The sequence below is a fragment of the Opisthorchis viverrini genome, assembly GCF_000715545.1.
Source record: "Opisthorchis viverrini unplaced genomic scaffold opera_v5_165, whole genome shotgun sequence".
In the NCBI taxonomy this organism is placed as follows: Eukaryota; Metazoa; Platyhelminthes; class Trematoda; order Opisthorchiida; family Opisthorchiidae; genus Opisthorchis; species Opisthorchis viverrini.
Window position 1 is genome coordinate 1,092,885 of NW_008751822.1, and position 19,155 is coordinate 1,112,039.

General features: G+C 42.3%; 2 protein-coding genes across 2 annotated transcripts in view; one reads left to right on the top strand and one right to left on the bottom strand.

The window, feature by feature from the left end:
• The window catches only part of T265_14259 (hypothetical protein), a gene marked incomplete at both ends in the record, with an annotated part of 46,441 nt that extends 32,540 nt beyond the window's left edge, over positions 1 to 13,901 (bottom strand). The window contains one exon of the mRNA XM_009172809.1: positions 13,869 to 13,901. Coding sequence (XP_009171073.1) covers positions 13,869 to 13,901 — 33 coding nt within the window. The remainder of the gene's footprint in view (positions 1 to 13,868) is intronic.
• Positions 7,933 to 16,822, top strand: T265_07316 (hypothetical protein; the record flags this gene model as incomplete). The annotated part of the gene is given in 7 exon segments (XM_009172803.1): positions 7,933 to 7,982; positions 7,994 to 8,222; positions 8,293 to 8,395; positions 9,090 to 9,371; positions 12,018 to 12,293; positions 15,805 to 16,132; positions 16,762 to 16,822. 7 exon segments carry the CDS (start codon positions 7,933 to 7,935, stop codon positions 16,820 to 16,822), a joined length of 1,329 nt encoding a protein of 442 aa, XP_009171067.1.
• Between the last annotated feature and the right edge of the window lie 2,333 nt (positions 16,823 to 19,155).

Here is a 19,155-nt window from a genome sequence, read left to right on the forward strand (position 1 = left end):
ACCGCTAAAGAGGCCAAGTGGGTGGATCGCGAATTTGCTAACCAGAAGGTCCGTTGTTCGAACCCGACTCTGTCACTCGATTCCTCTGACAGAGGCCAAGTGGGTGGATCGCGAATTTGCTAACCAGAAGGTCCGTTGTTCGAACCCGACTCTGTCACTCGACTTCCTCTGACTAGGCTTGGGCTTGGCAGTATCCCAGCCTTGGTAATTCTTCCGAGTGATGTGGCAACTAGGCACTGAAAGGGTGTTACACTCGAACGATTAATAAAAGACAGACGGCTGGAAATACTCTTGTTTTTGCTGAGATTACCGCTATGGCTGCAAAGCAAGAAGAAACTAAGAGGTCCACGATCTCCAGCCGACATTCAGCTCGATGTGACCAGTTGTTTATTTACAGAATACCTCGTCCACATTTTGAGCAAAACAAAAGAGATTTGTTTGCAATCTGGCCACATTCCCAAAGACAGACCATTTTTCACGGAAGGTTCAAGTGAACCACTGGCGTATTTGCATCCAGAATCGGAACAGATATGCAACAAATCACAAAACGGTCATTTGCAGCGTTGTAACAACGTCGCAGATCCTATCCTGTCAATACAAACTCATTTTCACTTTGTGTAACTCCGTCAGCTTCCAGGGCCCGCTAGCTCATGAAGAGCTCGCCTGTAATCGAAATTAGGGAACTTGGTTTATTGAAATGGGCTAAGTATATACTTAATTCCGTACTTCATAGGGTGTTCTTCAGATTTCTGCACGGACCAAAGTCAAAACCAAAGTCTTCCTAAAGTGTCCTGAACCTCATCGTTCCACGACAGGTTTAACCTCGCAAGTCATTTTGTAATGATCCATGCAGCTAAAGTTCCAGTCGAACAAATGACTCCCGAACTGGCGTCAGGAAACTTTTGAGTTGCATGCCTCATCCTCATACAAAATGTTCACAACTGTAACGGTCTTTTGGCCACCGGATGCTCGGTAAAGTCACACACAGACAAATATCTAACACGCTCAAACCGATCAAACTCTTTCGAAACCCGGTTCTATTTGCTTTATATTCTTACCATGTGATGTTAGGAAGCCCGGCTTAATGTCGAAACACAAATTAGCTCACAGTGGTTGGTGTGAATGGTCCAGGATTTGACAGTTCCACTTCCGTCTATATAGCTTTCCACCTGGATAACACTCCCTCGCTGTCAGGGAGACACCATCATTTAGAGAGACCTCACAAAGTTTCATTACCTATGTTAACGCATCCATTTTCAACTTGGTTGTGGAACTGCATGCGGTGAAATTTACTCCTGGATGCATAAAACATTGTTTGATTTGTTAGTCCTCTGATTGGCAAATAGTGTCAATGAATAACCATCAAATGTAGTGAGTGGTGTTCAGCAAATACCTATGACAAATCCAGGAAATTTTTCAATGGCTTTCATCTGACATGTCCATACACCAGAAAAGGAGAATATGCACACCAGTGGGCAAGTCCGCACTAGTAAAATGACCCCAAGCTACGTTTTTCAAACCATATAGTACATCCGAATTCTTTGAAAATATTATTTCGTATAAAAAAGAACAATATTCCAACTGGTTCAAATGTAAATACGTCGAATCATACTGTTTGTTTCTAGTTCCAAGCATGCCGAAGAATGTTCAATCGGAACCGATACCAAACCAGAATCAAGTTAGACTTTCATGGAATTATGAAGGTGAATGTAAAGTATCCGGCTATATGGTGAACGTCTACGCGCAGAATGGCACACGCATAAGACAGACAAAGTCCATACTCAGAACTATGAGAATTGACTCACTCCCAAATTGCGTGAACCTGACGGCTAGTATCCAGGCTCACAACGACCGTGGTAACAGTACGGAGAGCCCAACTACGACCTTCAGCATACTGGCAGGTAAAGTCATGCCCCCCAGAATTCATACACAGCGGTACACCACTGTATTTTCAAACCCTATTCGTCAGAGCCTATCGAACGTAAAACCCGCGGTGATACTGATATGAGCAAAACGTAATACCTTGTTTCAGGCATCACAAGATTACCGCAAGCCTACAATGCAAACTCTGTTGTTTGACGGGCATGTAAGAAAAAAAACGCATGCTCTAAAACATGGTGAGGCTAATGTCAAATTAGCACAACTACCAGCTACGAATTTTCCTTGAAATTTAATGGCCTAGCTCCCATTCAACTTTCCGACTGCAAGTTTAGAAAACTCCGCACGCAAATGGTTGGTCATACGGCGCACGCAATATGAGACTGAAATGTCATACCACAACCTAAATTGACACGCATTATCCTCTGATATATATAATAGGCTTAGAATTATACGTTTTGTGATTTTATGCCGTACTTCGATTTTGTTACAACACATCCACACTCCGTAGAAGGCCATCCCGACTGATTCAACCAAATCCAACAAATGGGTGACGCGTTTTTTACACAAGAGAAACAGCGTTGCGTACTCAGTTTTTCAAAGACGCGCTTCTATACTCCTTTCGTCTGAGACGGTAAGCTCACTTAGAGTAGACATTTTCACATTTGGCAATCGCGGACAAATTTGTACCACTCAACCAAGTATAGGAATAATGTAAAGGATGCTGCACTCTGAGGGAAGAAAGTGGTGTTAGATTGCGTACCAAACAGAGGATTTCGCATGTTCGTAGCCCGATGAAACTGTGATTAAATTGTAAAAAAACTGAAAACATTTCTGAATGTCTTTTACACTCAAGCATATCTAGTAACACTACGAAACCCTACTGGGAAACCATCTGATTACTGTGAGCAAAGTTGTGGTAAAATTTACTCTGGTATGTTTCCTAGCTCGAAATCTCTTCCATGGGTTTGATCAAAATATCTTACTTCAACGAGTGATTTTACTGTAGTTTGATAACCTCACTCAGCCAATTTATGTACACCCGAGTCCTCTCAAGTCCAGAGTTGAATAAAAACCCGTATGTTGATTCAGAAAACCAATGGAGACATCCACTTCAAGTCCTTTCGAAGAATAGTCTCCATATACTCATGTATCGCACTAGTAAGTTGTAGGAATGTTAGTCTGACAGGATGGCGAAACTAGAGTAAAGTAAAGCTACGCAGTAGTTAGAAACGCATTCAACTATTTGATAAAAAAAGGCAAAACGGCTAGATAAGCAGCAAATAGCTTTTGGATTCAATCCATCTGCGTGCGAGCTGCATGCATGTATGACAAATGAAACCGTTCAGAATGATGGTCCGCGTTTAATTATGGTTGAAGTCAGCTAACGGGTTAAAGTTGTTGTCACAAGTAACCCAGTTTCTCTAGATCAGCAGGGATATTCCTTGATCACCTTGAGTATCAGCGCTTCTGAATATAACTTTTGCGGCTTATACATGTGTATGTCCTTTCCTACGGACTACCAGGGACTACCTGTCACCCTGGTTTAGGGGTACGGATGAGCTAACGAGTCGCCACAACTTTGACGTTTTGTCCTGCATCGCTCAGGCAGGCCAAAATTATATGCAGCTGTTTCTTGGGTAAGTGCGCTGTGATGTTCTCAGGCATCCATCTACATATCAGCCTTCTCGTTTGACCAGTAAGTCTTCTCTGAGAAGAGTTACGAGATTACTAAGAGATATTTAAGTAGCCAAACAGGAAAACATTTCCCTCCAATCTGCACTAGCAACGGAGTGAAATGCCACTTGGTGCAATGAAAATGTGAGTATAAAGGTTCTTGAGGTACGTCTCCCGTGACATATTGGTTAACTTTTGTTAGCTCCTTCTAGTTAGCGCGGTTCTTCAGAATTTGGACAAGTAATCGTCCAAATAGAAAGCCCACAGCTGCCCTGTACGCCTGTTTGTATCATGCGCCACTGAACAGTAATTAGGTATTTAGCACCCCTTTGGCATGCCAGGAGGTTAAATTCTGGCTGACTGGTTATTAAGAACGTTATCTCATGTACGAAACACAAGAAAGTTCACTAGAAAGCATGATAAAAGCCCTAAAAGTGCCATAACTTTCACTCTATCTGTAAATAAAGTATATTGATATGATTTAGACGACAAGGGTTTGATACCTCACACAGAAATCTGGTGATATTCTGAAATGACGAACTGTGATAATTGTAGGTCAAGCAACACTAGTCTTGTTTGAAAGCATGCCAAATGTAACAGGCGAATGGTATCTTCGAGTGACGCGTAATACCAGAACCTCCGGGAAGGTACTATTAATGTTAAACTAATTCACAAATTATACAAACCCCGACGGTAGGTACTCGTCCAAAACAAATGGTCCATTTGAACTATAAAAGTACACCACAAAGGAGCAAACAGGCTCCCACTTGCGACAGTCACACGTGCACAAATTCGGCTACCAACTGCCGGATGACCTCAAGGCCAGATGGGTGAAGTGGCTAGCACAAACGTCAGTTCATATATACACACTAAACACAAAAATCGGGGAGGGGGTTACAGATGAAGACAGAATAAACGTGGGGAATTTCACTTGGATGATACAATAACTGACGTCATCAACTTGTGCTTGAGTGCTTAATGCAGGCTGTAAAAGTCTGGCCAGTAACCAGGTAGGACGATAAAGGCAATCGAACTGATGGTAGTTGGCAGCTATGGGCGACGAATCGTTGAGTAACTGGATTCTCAGTAAACAGCACTTTTGCCGGACAAAAGTCTCTTGGTCGTCTTCCGCCAAAAGGGTCCGCCAAAGCGATGTTTGAACCTGAAGACAGTCTAAACTCCCCGAAAGACCTGATATGTATGTATAATTCATATCATTCCGGACTTTCATAAAGAAAATAAAGTTTAGGAAAATTCGAAACAGATCACTTAGAGGTGGTATGATAATATTACACCATTTGCATATCGAGACCATAGCACTTTCACATGACGTGAGTTTCCGCCATATCTAGATTCCACTTCCCCTTGGTAGTGGGTCTAGGCATCATCTTAACATATATTTTTTTATCTCCTGTTCTATTAACTGTGCGGAAATCAGTTGTCGGTTTTCTGTTTGGTGGAACGGATTGAAAAGCGCATGGATAATCGTAATAATTATCGACTCTTCAGTTTCACATCACTCTTGTTTTGAATAGTCGTCCTCCTGTCCTGGCGCAATTATTCAGGTGAATCCGCACCAAAGGGGAGGAGGCACTGGACTCGAGTTTCGCTCATGTTAGAGCTCATCAGCAATACACATCTAATGACCGTGCCGAGGTTTGAACTCCGGACACCTGACATGCGAGGCGAACGTGTTACCGACTGCTTTGCAACTTTTGTGTTGGACAATTAGTGGTCCTTGCTTAACTGCACATTTCTTGAAGCCGAAACTAGCCACACTTTCGCGTTCCATAGTTAGATAAAGGTTTCAAAATAGAGATCACAAAACCTATGTCTCCAAATCTAGGCCGTATGTTTTTTCCGCGGAATGTCATATAGACAGCAAATGCGATTTCAGTCATGCTCGAACCGGCTTTTGCATCTCTCGGACAACCTGACCAGTTTGCTCTAAATTTCACCGAGCCACACCGTGTTTATAGATGACCGCTGAAAATTTAGACAAAATAAGGCGGCTGTTCATCAGCGATTTGGATCACCGAAGCGGAACAACAGCTGTTTAGACCAAGATCCTAACTCAGCTATTATACTCTTTTCAGAGTGGATGAGCACTCGTTCAACACCACTTTTGCAAACGACTGAAACTCGAAAAAAATCCGCCTTCAGTTCGTAATTCCCTGCCTTGTCGACGGTTAGTCGACACTTGACAACGTGGTCGAAGACGTGAGGTCATCGACTGGGGAGTTATGTGCTTGGTCCTCCTGTAAACTGAGATGCATGGCGGCTGGTTGAAACCGCAACACGCAACACATTCAAGCTGAAAATGACCGCAGAGTTGCATGAAGTGACCGCCTTGGTACAGCGGATTTCGGCACATTATCTCATCCATAGTTTAGGCGACAGATACAATCATTCGGCCCGAATTTCGTTTTTCTTCCTATGATGTCAAGCGATGTGCGTGTACACGCAAAGTACCGGTTGAAGGAAGAAAGCCTTTTTAGAACCAACTGAACACCTACGGACTATTGGACAGAAAAACGAAACTCCTATATGCATCTGGTTTATAAAAACGCGTCTCCCTGAGCTTTCCTGAATATCCATTGACTATCGCTCAAACGTAAACGTATGCTACGAAGCAATCTCATAAATTCCGTAATAAATTCCACTTTCCAGTAAACACGAAGCGGAGTTACGAGACAGCATACTACTCGCATGCCTCATTAGTGGTATACACCGTTGCACCAGCAAATTCTTGTGTTATGATTTCGACGAAACTGGCAACTCAACTATCTCTATTCCACTTAAAGTTACTAAGTTAATCTCACTGATATTTTGCAGTTCCTAGCCCTCCAACTGACGTTCTGGTCACAATTGTCACAAACCTACCCAGTCCATTTGTTTCGTGGGTCCATGGAGGTGCATGCAGTGCCAAGGATTTCCGCTTAGACGTGCATAAAACCAATGCGAGTTTGGTAAAGACGTATGTCTCAACTGGAAGATCTGCCAACCTACCCGGACTGCCGACTTGTGAGTCCCTATACGTCAGTGTCTTCGGACGCAACGAAGTCGGATTCAGCTTAGCAGGACGCAGCTCAGAATTTACTGTGCAATCAGGTAATGGGTTGCTGTAAATCAGTTTGATTAGGAAACATTTTTCTGCCTAAAACTATCTACCATGCCTGTGTTACCTTTTGTTTTGTTGCGTTTCGTGAATCCAAGCTACTGGCTTCTGGTTCTCGTGGCACAACACAAAGTGTCTCAAGAGATAACCAAAAAACAGTTACTTTTCGGGAAAAAGTACAATTTCCCGGGCAACGGGTTCCGCTTTATTTTCCGAATTCTTGTGTACGGAACCACTTTTGGAGGAATTGATTTTTTGTTAAAACAACCGGTGAACGATTGATCACGTGACATGAAATTCGGCCAAATACAGGTCGGAGAATTTCGATTATGTCTAAGCTGAGTGCAGCCGCACATGTTGTTCAACAGAAGGGGGATTTTTTTTAACTAAGTGCTTATTTTCTGATCGAACTGCGTAGAATCTCCCATCCAAGTTAAAAGCATTGTTCACTGCACGGGGAAAACTCATCTCATTCCTTGTACTTGCAAAATTTGCACCTTAGCCGGAAGAATACTTAGGCTGAATAGTCGAAGGGGCATACAACACTTTGCTCTTACAAGATTAAGTCGGTATCGGATTCTGTAATCACCTATAGAACAACTACACCTGCGTGACACTGGAGAATTATTAGTTGAATGTCCTTCAACAGGAATTTGCCGAGCACATAAGGACACAGTAAGCTATGTTTTATTTCAACGGATCGTAGGTCCAGTGGCATCCAACTTTTTTCAATTTGGACTAAATTCAGTGTGTTCTTGGAAAGCATTTTGTTGATAATGCTGGTCTTTTTGGCCAGAAACCGTTTTCAGGTTGCTTTGATTCATATAAACGGAATAAATAACTAATTATGTTTTCGAAAAAGTTTGGTGACAATCGGTAGATTTATTGCTGGGCAACGTTTCGCTTTTGACACAAAAGCTTCGTCAGGCCAAGTGACTAGGTTCCGAGGTTGGTGGAGACTCAAGGCGGAAGGAGAACCAATGAGCTAAGCCAAGCTAAATCTCTGTTGGGTGTCGGTCGAGGGGTTTTGTGTGTTAGGTTAGGAACCGCCTTAAGCTATTCATCAGCACACCCAAAGTCCGTGTACGCCAGTATTGTCTCATCAATGTTTCGTCGAGTCAGAGCGCTGTGCACAGAAGAGATCGACCGAACGGCAGCTCACATCGAGATTGCCAAGAAACGTCAAGAAATAGGATACCCAATGAGTTTGAGTAAGCGTCAACTAAGGAAGATATAGGCTGCAGTATCTAGACCCAGTAATGAATGGATTGGCACAGCAGTCATTCCATATAAAGCAGGAAAATCGGAGGTTATTTGAAGACTGTTGAACTTAGCCAAAATTCGGGGAGCTTTTCAGCAGGGAAAAACGCTGTTTGAAAGGACTAGGGACTGCGTGTATAAGATTAACTGTAACGATTGTGCTAAGGTTTACGTAAGACAAACTGCCAGGGAATTACACACCAGAATTGGTGAGCATAAAAGAAGGATAAACAAACCACCAAGGAATGCACGAGAATACCAAACACTGGGCAAAGACTCAGCGATGGCGGTACACGAGACGTAGAACAGATCTGGAGAATGTGGAAGTTTTAAGACGGGGACTGTGAGTCACACCACAGCGGCTGATAGCCGAGGCGGTGGAAATTACTAAGCATCACAGCGTGAACAGAATCGTCGGTGTGGAGCTGGCGAGCGTATGGAAAGCGGTCTTAGATAAGCCGAGTTGATACGTGACTGTGTGGTTGTCGATCCACGTAGAATCATTAGCGAAAACTTGGGGGTAGGGGTAGAAATTCTAACCCGACCAAAGGTCACAACATCCCTCTTACAAAACTATCTTAGCACTAGCTCATCCCACAGTTGAACAGAAGGTTCCAACGACATTCAAGAGGGACCATCAAATGAACCGAACCAGAAGAAATAGACCCTAAGCTGAACCCGAACACCGACCCAACACTTGTTCAACCACTCTAACACACTAAATTCCCTCGGCCGACACCCAACAGAGATTTAGCTTGGCTTAGCTCATTTGTTCTCCTTCCGCCTTAAATCTCCACCAACCTCGGAACCTAGTCACATGACCTGACGAAGCTTTTGTGTAAAAAGCGAAACGTTGCCCAGCAATAAATCTACCGATTGTCACCAAACTTTTTCGAAAACGACGACTACCCATTCAGTTCCAAGTATTTTTCACGTGGCTGAATATAACTATTTATGTTCTTGTTGAACTGCGGGAAATTGGAGCAAAAGTGTAAGTCGAGTTGGGTGAGAACTGATCAAGCTTTTTGTTCAACATTTCCTAACCAATATCTGATTTGATTATTTTCAACTCTGTCAAGATGAAGTTCGAGATGGCGAGTGTGTTAACCGAAACTCAGATATTTTGAAGTTTTATTTAGCTCCAGCCATTTTGCAGTTTTAGAATCCGAACCTCCTTTGGACGTCCAAGTTATACCGAATCATGAAGAGTCCTACATTACTGTGACGTGGAGAAATAGTGCAACATGTCAAAGTACCAAGTACGATGTACTGATTTACAGTTCGTTCGGTTTTTTGGTGGAAGAATCACACCATGAACGATCTCCCGTCAGAGTGACGAATGTTCGGAAATGTGTGCCAGTGCTCATATCGGTAAGAAAATCCGGACCGTGGGGGGTAGGCCAGGAGTCGGGAAAGAAGGAAGTTCGGCTATTAGAAAGTAAGTTCTAAAAAAATACATGATATACTGCTCGCTTCAAAACCCGGAAAAATTACACATACTCAATTATTCGTGTATCTATTGTTTTTAGCTGATCAATTATTTGAAAATTTCACAACAAGCTGGTGATAAAAAAAATCGTGTAATCCCTTAGTTTTAGAAACGACTCCTGTAAATTTACACCTGAAAAACGGATGATTTTTCAGCAAGCTCCATTTCTGACTGTAAAATTACTCTCTATCCAGAACGCAGCCTAAATTTTTGAACCTATAGAACTCATCAGTGTTGCTTATCATATGGTAACAGGACTGGCTAAAAGTGGACTTTAGGGAACGCTTTTGTATCACGTGAGACGGTCTCACTTGATAGCATGTTTGCTCATTTGGTTCGTACTTTTGTACCGGATACTGCAATAGTACTAGAGGAAATGATACAACTGTGTGAGCGGCTGCGAATCCCTGCTTCGCAACCACACCACTCGATATGTGTCCCGTGATACAATCACGTTTACAAGAAAACTAGGGCAGTGTACAGCTGAAAACGTTCAACAACAAGAAAATTACCGATCTTGGTTGATTTTGGTGCATTTTGGTTTTCGCATTCCACACCCATAAGCCAACTGTTACCTCAGGGTCAGTTTTTGTCTCTGAAACAGCCACCTGGCTATTGTACCCCGCAATGTATCAAACGGGAGTATATAAAAGCGATGTGGTTAAACTTGTCACAGACGACTGCGACCATTGTGGATTAAATTTCCCAGAACTGCTTCTGATTTTGATTGGTCCAGGTTGGATAGAATAACTCATGTCCATTTGGTACAACACCTATAGATTGTTCGCCAAATTGAACGCTGAGGTACCGATAAACAAGGCAGTGCTTTCAAGTTGGTTGACAGGATCCCTTCAATATAATAAATTGGCTTGTATAACACTCTTGGGTAAATTGATGAGGGACTATGATGGGGAGCATCAAAGAAAAACGTTCTCCTTTGGAAGTAAGGCTTCTGAAAATCAAAGCTTGGCAACTTCTATGTCGTGTTCACAAATGGATGGAGGCAAGATAAATGTCACGTTAGCCATCAATTCAAAAACAGGGACCATAGGACAAGGTGACAGTGTCCGTCCGTATAAGTCAATAATTTTCGAACTCCCCAAGGGGGACATGAACTATGGAACTCTTCATCTTCGTCAAGCTGTCAAAATACAGCTGCTGCTACTGAGGACTCAGTTCTTTAGAATCTCTCCATTCACCATTCGGTTTTATTCCTAAACTCAATAGGCAGTTATTACTGGGTACCACAGGTGCTATATTCTGTCTGTCCGAGTTAATCGCACTGCTGATTGGCCACTCGTGGCTGGTTGGTTATGGGTTGAAAGGACAAGCAGTGAGGTTTCACGTTGGGGAACCCCTGGAGCTTCACAATGTGCACACCGCCGGTGCTTCACAATAGAGATAAACATACTGTACAACGCTTTCCCGATTTTCAACATGGATTAGCTTTCTGAGAGAGGAATTTTTACTTAACAATAACGCCAGTCATATTCGTAAAGTATCACACGGTTAAAGAAAAAAATAGAATGTGAGCAGACCTCTTACCTGTAAATTCCTCTGGTAAACTTTCATGATACGAGAAACCATTTTACGCCACTACCAGTGTGTTGACGTCCTTTTTCAGAAATATAGTCACCTTCCAAAAACCAGCTGCCTCTCGAGACACCCATTTCCAAGGTTGAAACGAAGGTTTCATGATTCATAAATAACTTCATTGTCGGAAGACAGCTTGTGTCCAACTACTTGTTTAAGGCGTTTTTTGGTTTCATACTTCACTTTCCAGCAAGAATCGGGTGTAGGATAACAGTGAAGTTGTGCAGGGATCTGGAGTTACTAGACTACAGCATCTTTATTAGTGGGTAATTTCTAGCCCATCTGATATCTAACATAATTCGGCAGCTGAAAATGTTCAAGCTGATTCAAAGGTGGGCTTAAAATAATAGACTAGTTTAGCTTGCAGCTAGTATACGACCGCCGAAGTACATGCTACTCTGCTCATATGGAATTCATCCGTCCAAGACTGATTTTGCGACCAACCTCTTGCCCACTGCTTGCGGCAATTGTATGTTTGTTTCACAATTGAAATGATGAATATGTCAGCACTGCGCCAGTGAAATTGAGTCAGCAAAAATCACATTTGAACTTCACATAAACAAAAAACACTTCGCTGGGATTCCGTAGCACGATGACCGTATTAAGAGACTAGCGACGTCGTCTGTCTTCAGTGCGATCACAAATCGTTGACCCCTCCTTACATTAGTGAATCCTCAAAAGGTAGTCACCACAAGGGCGTGAATTGCGTCTCAGGTTTGGGAGAATCCTATTCCAGGAGCTTGAATGGGTCATCAGAGTGGTTGACAGGAAGTAACTCTTTCGAAAAATGCACTCAAAACAATCAAGCCATCAGATGAAAATATGTTCATAAAATTTAACCCTGAGTGAAGAATTGCTGGCTTTGAATATCCACTTGTGTTCAGTAACATAATAGGCTAGTAGTTTAAAAAATACTACATTACATCGAAAGAATGCAACTTTTAAATTTCCACAGCATCAAAAGTGGGAATAAGTCTATAGTTTTTTTCTCATTTTTTTCAGAACCCACTCAACCAAGAAATCTCGTGGTGCAATTGCAAACGGATCCACCAGGGGTGAGAATTTCATGGAAGAACAACGGTGCATGCGCTTTTCCTGAATATGTGGTAAACGTTTACTCGGACGCCGGGACTTCCATACAGTCGATGGTGACAAATGAGACCTACTTAAAATTATCAAGCCTACCCATGTGCGGCAACTTGATTGCTGGCTTAGTGGCCCGCAACTCCGTTGGACAGAGTCCGGAAACGAAAAGTTCACCTTTTAGTATACCAGCAGGTAACTCGGGTTTTCAGTTCCATCTATACTATCATAAAGACATAGTTCTCAGGCGAAAAACATGCTCCTGCAACGTACTATCTTGACTTGAGGGTGGACAAAAATTTTATCTAATTTATAAATTTTGAAGGAACAGGGAAAAAAACGGAGACCGTTTAACGATCCTCAAGGTGTATCGACTAAACACCAAAATGTTCTGTTTCGCGAGATGCACTTTTCCGCAAATTATAGTGACGCTGACCAAACATCGCCTTGCATCTAATAGTGTACAGGTGATGATGATGATGGCCTTAATATAAATCAGAAGCTGTATGCACTAATAAAAGTTTTTAGCATGGTTGACGGTGGTGGGTTGCAACACGTATAAAAATAAATACAATGCGAAACGGGAGCAAGTCAAAAAAGGAGCTTATCGTCTGTGAGAGTTCCTTGTTGAAAGTACGGACGGCGGGAACGTGTTTTTCTCCGCAGTGCAACTGCTACACGTGCTCCTTAATTGTCCGTGGACTTGGAGTGTTTGGCTGACTCCTTGCGCCCTGCGCACGCGCGCCAGTCTGTGTGCTGACTGCGTTCGGTTTCCCCACATGTACGTCTGTTTGCGCGTAGGCGGGCGCGTCAGCATGAGTGGTTGCTGCGCTCACTAGACAATCGACGTCTGATAGAACACCTTAATGTGACGTGGTTGTCGGCAAGTCTCGTGATCCAGCGAGCGATTGTGAGCTGAACAGTCAACTGTGTGGGTGACTGGGTTGCTACACATCTATTAAATGCTTTAAGACCGCACTGTTGACGGAATGCCCAACTGAACTTCACCTTAATCCCGCTTTTGTCCTGATCTTCAATCTGCTCCTCTGTGTGCAGTGCGTCTGGCGTTTTAGCCAAAGCGGTGTCTGTTGTCACCGGCACATGTGGTGTTGAAATGAATTACGACATTTGCAACACAAAGCGAAAGTTATACAACACACTGATTTAAAAAACGGTCCTTAATTTTCTCCGCATGAAGTAGGCCTGGTAAAGAATCTGAAGAATATTGATCAGTGCCTTCGAGGACTATATTGGTGGTAAGCTGTCCAGTGGTTCCAAAAATCTACTGAATGGCATTCAAAATCGTGTTTTTTTCAGTTTGTACCTCCCTCCGACGGGCGGAATGTTTGTCACTCAACCGTCAACGCCAAAGTCGGCCTCAGAATTTCACTGATAATTCCAAAATTAATCAAGTGCTGTCTTGGTGCAAGTCCAATTCATAGCTCAATGCGTATAAAGCAACGTGGATGTGTAATATGCTCGCTGCGCTTTCAGTCTGCTACTTCAGTAGTTCCCACTTTATCAGGGGTGCGTTTACATAGCTACTGACCTGAGACCAGTTCTTGACGTCTATTCTAGCAAGCCTGATTCGTCCGTTCCACTTCCTGAAAATCAGCAGTTTGTAAACTGTTTTTTTTTTGTTATCTGGATCTGACTACTCACAAGAAAGTCAATGACATCGTGCAGAGAAGAATGTACGTAAAGCTGACATTGACTGGCTAGAGGACACAAACTTTACCAATTTCGTTGATGTTTCACAAAAATACTCACTTTTGTGAGTAGGGCCAGGGGAATTTCGAACATTTTAAAGTGGGTACTCACAGCTTCTAAAAAGTGAAGATGTAAAAACAACTTATATCTTTAGTCTTAGTACGAATCATATGAAACAGCTCCCAGTGACGGAGAAACTGTTTGTTGGCGACCGGAGACCTAAATATGTATGACATTTCTTCAGGATGCATGGCGCTCTAGTTCATATTAGACGGGAGATGAAACCATTACTCAGTAGAACGTCCGATGATCCTGAAACACAGCTTTCGTTCTACATTTCACCAACGGTCAGTACGAATTCTAAGGACAAGCTAATGATAAACATTTAATGGCTTTTCATACCATCGCTCCGCTAGAGGTATTGGTCACGTGAGCCGATCTTGTCACGGAGAATCGAAGAAAATTGTTCAAAATCTTTCAAAATTAGGGTGATTAGGTCAACAGCCAGAGCAATCCGAAATAATTTGGTGGATATACGTCGTGGAATCAAATAGTCTCATTCGTTTAGCACAGTTTATCGGGTTTTAGGCAGTAGAACGAAAGTATTTTGATACTGAGGGCGGCCAGTTCAGACTACATGATCCAACGCGATGTGCATTGGAGCGACGAACGCAATTTTTCGGCATGGTCAGCCTTGGATCAAACAAGCAGGAAAAAAGCACCTTCATCATCCACTCTCTTAATCATCGTTGGAGAATCCCCGAGTTTCACTGCTAATTTGCAACTGTGACGATCAGTTACGATTTGGTGAATGCATATGTCTTTAAGCGAATTCGTGCCGTAGATGAGTGGAAGCATTACGGATAATGATAGAAATCTTTGAAAGCTCTGACAGATTCGTGGTCAAAGAAACTAGTGATGGTTCGAATTACACACCACGTGATTTATTCCGGAGGGAATACCTTCATTTTTTGGGCAATACACAATGATACGAGGTCGCAGAAATTTCTGTTCGGTTTCGTCACAGTAAAACTGTTGAGGTGTTGTTTGGGTTCTATTAAAGGCAATGTGTATCCGGCATATTTCAGGAACTTTGTACTGCGTTGCAGTGTGAACCGGTCTTGGTTTTGATTTCTTCTTCCCTTCCTTTATCTCTATTCGCTCTGCTCTCCAGATGCACTTTTGTCCCGCTCCCATTGCGAACTTTCAATGTCTCACTTTTGCCAAATATGACTGCAGTGTTTCGGCAATATTTCGTAGCGGTTGAGGAAACAACTATTCTTAAACAGTTGCTAAATGCCAAATTTTTTACAACGCAAATGGTCACAGACCTGCTGTCAGAATCCTCAACGATGTTTTGTGTACTAAAAAAGCCGGGAGTGAAATGAACTTGAAGCCACACATGGTAACACGTTTGCTGGCAATTAGCTATGAATAATGGCCTAATTTCTTTTGTCTACCTACCTTTGTCGCCTACCTCCCAACTGTGACAGAGTGCAGTGGCTTTGTCCGTTATTAATCCATATTTGATTTGGGGAGTTGCTGTGGTGAATGTTACAGTATTTTACTAAGCGCACTGTTTTCAAGCATCAGTCAAATGCTCATTTAGCTCACCCTGGGGGTTGTGAACTTTAAACTAAAACCTGTCTAGTTTCTCACAACGTTTTAACGTAGGAGAACAGCTGCTACCGTGTAAACGTAAACTGGAGCGTCGGAGAATTTTAATGTTCCTCAGAAGCATAGTTGATGATATGACGTATGGATGTGATATCACCACGCTTTCTGGGGAGAGACCCAATCGGATAGAGGTCCTAACTGCTTCGGTACTGCTTGAATGCCATCTTCAATTGCAAGTTGTGCGTCATCGGAAGTACAAATAGGGGGCTTCTACCTGTGGTTTTCGATCGATAATGACCGACAATGATCGTCAAATATCGCACACTGTTTTATGCGTACGAACTAACGGAATATCATACATTCTCGAATTTTCTTCCAGTTCCTCGTCCTCCAACAAACATTCAGCTGAGATCGAGCGCTAATTACCCCAATCCAGCAATTTTGTGGGACTATGAAGGTGCTTGTGCCGCAACGCATTTTGTCGTGGACATATATAATTCTGATGACCAGCTAATCAAGTCGTTCAACGTGACCGCTTCACCTGCGGAGCTGCTTGATCTCCCGACGTGTGCACTGCTGACTGCTGGTGTGTCTGCACACAACACAGCCGGTTCCAGTTCAATGACGAAAGGCTCAGAATTCACTATAGCGACAGGTAATGCTCCACAAGTTCCGACTTTAACTGTGTCCGTTTTGTTGTCATCCGGGTGAGACCCGTGATCAAGCCGATGGCTTTTAAAATCAAATGACAGTGGTACTGTTTATCTACCTCACATTTCATCTAATTAATCAACTAATTTGGTCATTCATATGTTAACCCGCGGCCACAACGATGCTAGGAATCAAGGATCATACTGTCATTTGGATTGCCACCTCGTCTGCAAACAAACTCCTCAGAAATCTGTCCAAGCAAAGTCCAGTTATGCTTAGCCAATTTCAAGCAGCGCACGGTGGCTTCATCTTGAAGACAACCAACCTATTCCCTCCGTTTGCAGAAAAGTCAGTATATGTTTAAGATAAATTTCATCTCAGTAAAACATAAAACACGAAATCAGTCCAATTTGGGTTCAAGTAGAACATAAGGTTGACGAAAACTCGGGGACTGCGCCTCCCTGATGAACCCCAAGAATCATGGGCTGTCGAAGAGTTTTCAGCAACCTCGTCAGTAGTTTCCTTTATGAAAATATACTGCCATATCTCGAATATCGTGTCAAATGAAACATGTGGTGGCCTGTGTGCACCACATTCAGTTGTAGAATGTCATAAACGAGAGATTCAGTTCAGTCTCTCGTGAAAACCAAAGCGATTTGCAAATGAGTGCATTTCTCGAAAACAGTTCAATTTGGGTTCAAGCAGAACATAAGGTTGACGGAAACTCAGGGACTGCGCCTACCTGATGGGCCCAAGGGCGAAACCGGTCGTGGGCTGTCGACGGGTTTTAAGCAACCTTGTGAGTAGTTTCCTTTATGAAAAAACGCGACTTCATCGCCAAATTTATTCCTAATGCTGACTTTTTGCAACTCAGAAAAGGTGAAAAATGACATTAAATTAGAAATTCTAGTTGGCAGGTAGTCGAAAGACAAAGGTTCATTCAGGTGTGGGAAGAAGTTATGTAAAAAGATTCCAAAAACATTTCTGGTGTTTTAATCAAAACAAGGTTCCTAGTTATATCAATCCGAGGCGAAAATAAATCAAGCTAAAAAATCAAGTTTACAGTTTTCCTTAGCCATGCAAAGAAGAATAACAATTCACTTTCAAATGTATTACCAAGTTGGATTTTTTAACAAACTAATTCTTGGCTTGGAATTTGACGTGGTTTTCAATACAGTGAAAAAGTGTTGCATCTTACGAATCAACAAGTTTCAAGTAGAACATAAGGTTGAAGGAAACCCGGGGACTGCGCCTACCTGATGAGCCCCAAGCAGAAGGACGAAACCGGTCGTGGGGTTTGGCGGGATTTTAGCAACCTTTATGAGTAGTACATTACAAAAATAACCATCAACCAATGTTTCTTTTTTAGCTGTCATTTAATGTCACATGTCTTATAGTTGCAGATTTTGATGTGCCCTCGAACATTCGAATCGTACCAATACACGCCGAAAAGCAAATCATGATTATGTGGCAGGATACACGAGTGTGCCGTGGTACCAAGTACGATGTATCACTTTACGATGAAGCTGGTGCTGTCCTACAGAAATTCCAATATGACAAGTCACCCGGGCGTTTGACTGGTCTACGATCTTGCGTCTCACTATTTGTAACCATGAGAAGAACTGGAACCCAGTGGGTTGGTGCTGAGTCGGATAAAATGAAAGTCCAAATTCTAGATAGTAAGTTCTCTACAAATCCTCAAGGGGGAAATCCATAAGTAATTTTTATGGCTTCAATTATTTCCACAAAAAAGCCGGATGGGATGAAACAACTCGAAACAAGATCGTCACCGCAAGCGTTGTGGCCGTGGGGATTGGGTACCGACGGGCATAGTTTGTGCGCACGTGTTCTTCCTCCGCTAGCGACCACCGGAATGTCATTTGCCTGTCTATGTTTTCCTCGGAACACAGAACGTTTCAAGGGTTCATTTCGGAATTTTCCCACTGCAGCAGTCAGATTTGTCTCCTAGCAAGTGGTCGACCCGGTCATTTGCTCGGTTCGGAACGTCGGTGCATCGTCAATTTTTATCCTGACGAGATATGTTCTCCCTTCCAACAGGGTCAGACGGATAGATGGGATGATCAAATCGTACGACAAGGGCCGCGCAAAACAAAGCATTAGACACATTAGATTTGTTGAGTTTCCAGGGACCGCCTTGGAAAATCTTTGGACAGTGTAAATCCAAATATCGAAGACTGCTTGATGGAGTTGGTATCTTACGTCATCAAAGAACTAGTCTGATCAAATTATCTTTAGAATCGACCCTAATTACTGGTCCTCGATGATTTATTCCAAACCAACAAAGATGTAGTTTCAGATGAATTGTACTATCAGCGTGGCTAGACATCTCATTTGCGATCTGATCGCTTTCGATTTAGCGTTTGACGAACGGAAAAATTACAAAAGTCCTGTGGTTATTCCTTTGTGAACTAGGCTTTGAGTCGGCCGAGTCGGTCAGTTCTTGCGGTACTTTTTGGTTTATTTGTTTATTTGTTATTTATTATTTTTTGGTTCATTTATTACTTATTGGTTTATCTCATTCATTTTTCCCACCAAGCTATTGATTCTTTACGAACTTGCCAGACTGTCTGCGAATATTCCTCCATAATTTTTTAAAAACGTTTTTTCAAAAAATTAAAGAAATTAAATTAAAAATTAAAAAAAATTAAAGTAAATTAAATTTAAATTTAGTGAGTAAAAGTAAATGAAATTAAAATAATAATAATTAAAAATTAAAAATTAAATTAGAGAAATCTAAGGGAAATTCAACTATCTGGCTTTTCGGTTAGTAGCTGTGAACATTCTTATTTGGATATGGTTGGTTAACCAAAGTTGAACTTGGGCTCTATGTCGCCACTCGGTTTCTGATCACGCAATTTACACCAGTCAAGAGGAGTGACTGAAGCGAATACTTCTTGCTGGTTCGAATTCCATAGAGATTCATGAAATACAGCATTTCAGTTTCTTGGCATAACTTGGCAGTGACAGGTGTACTTGCAAACGGTTTTCAATAAAGGCAAATGGGCCTGCGCATCCAAAACAAAACTTCTGTGACATATTATACAAATAATCAAATATA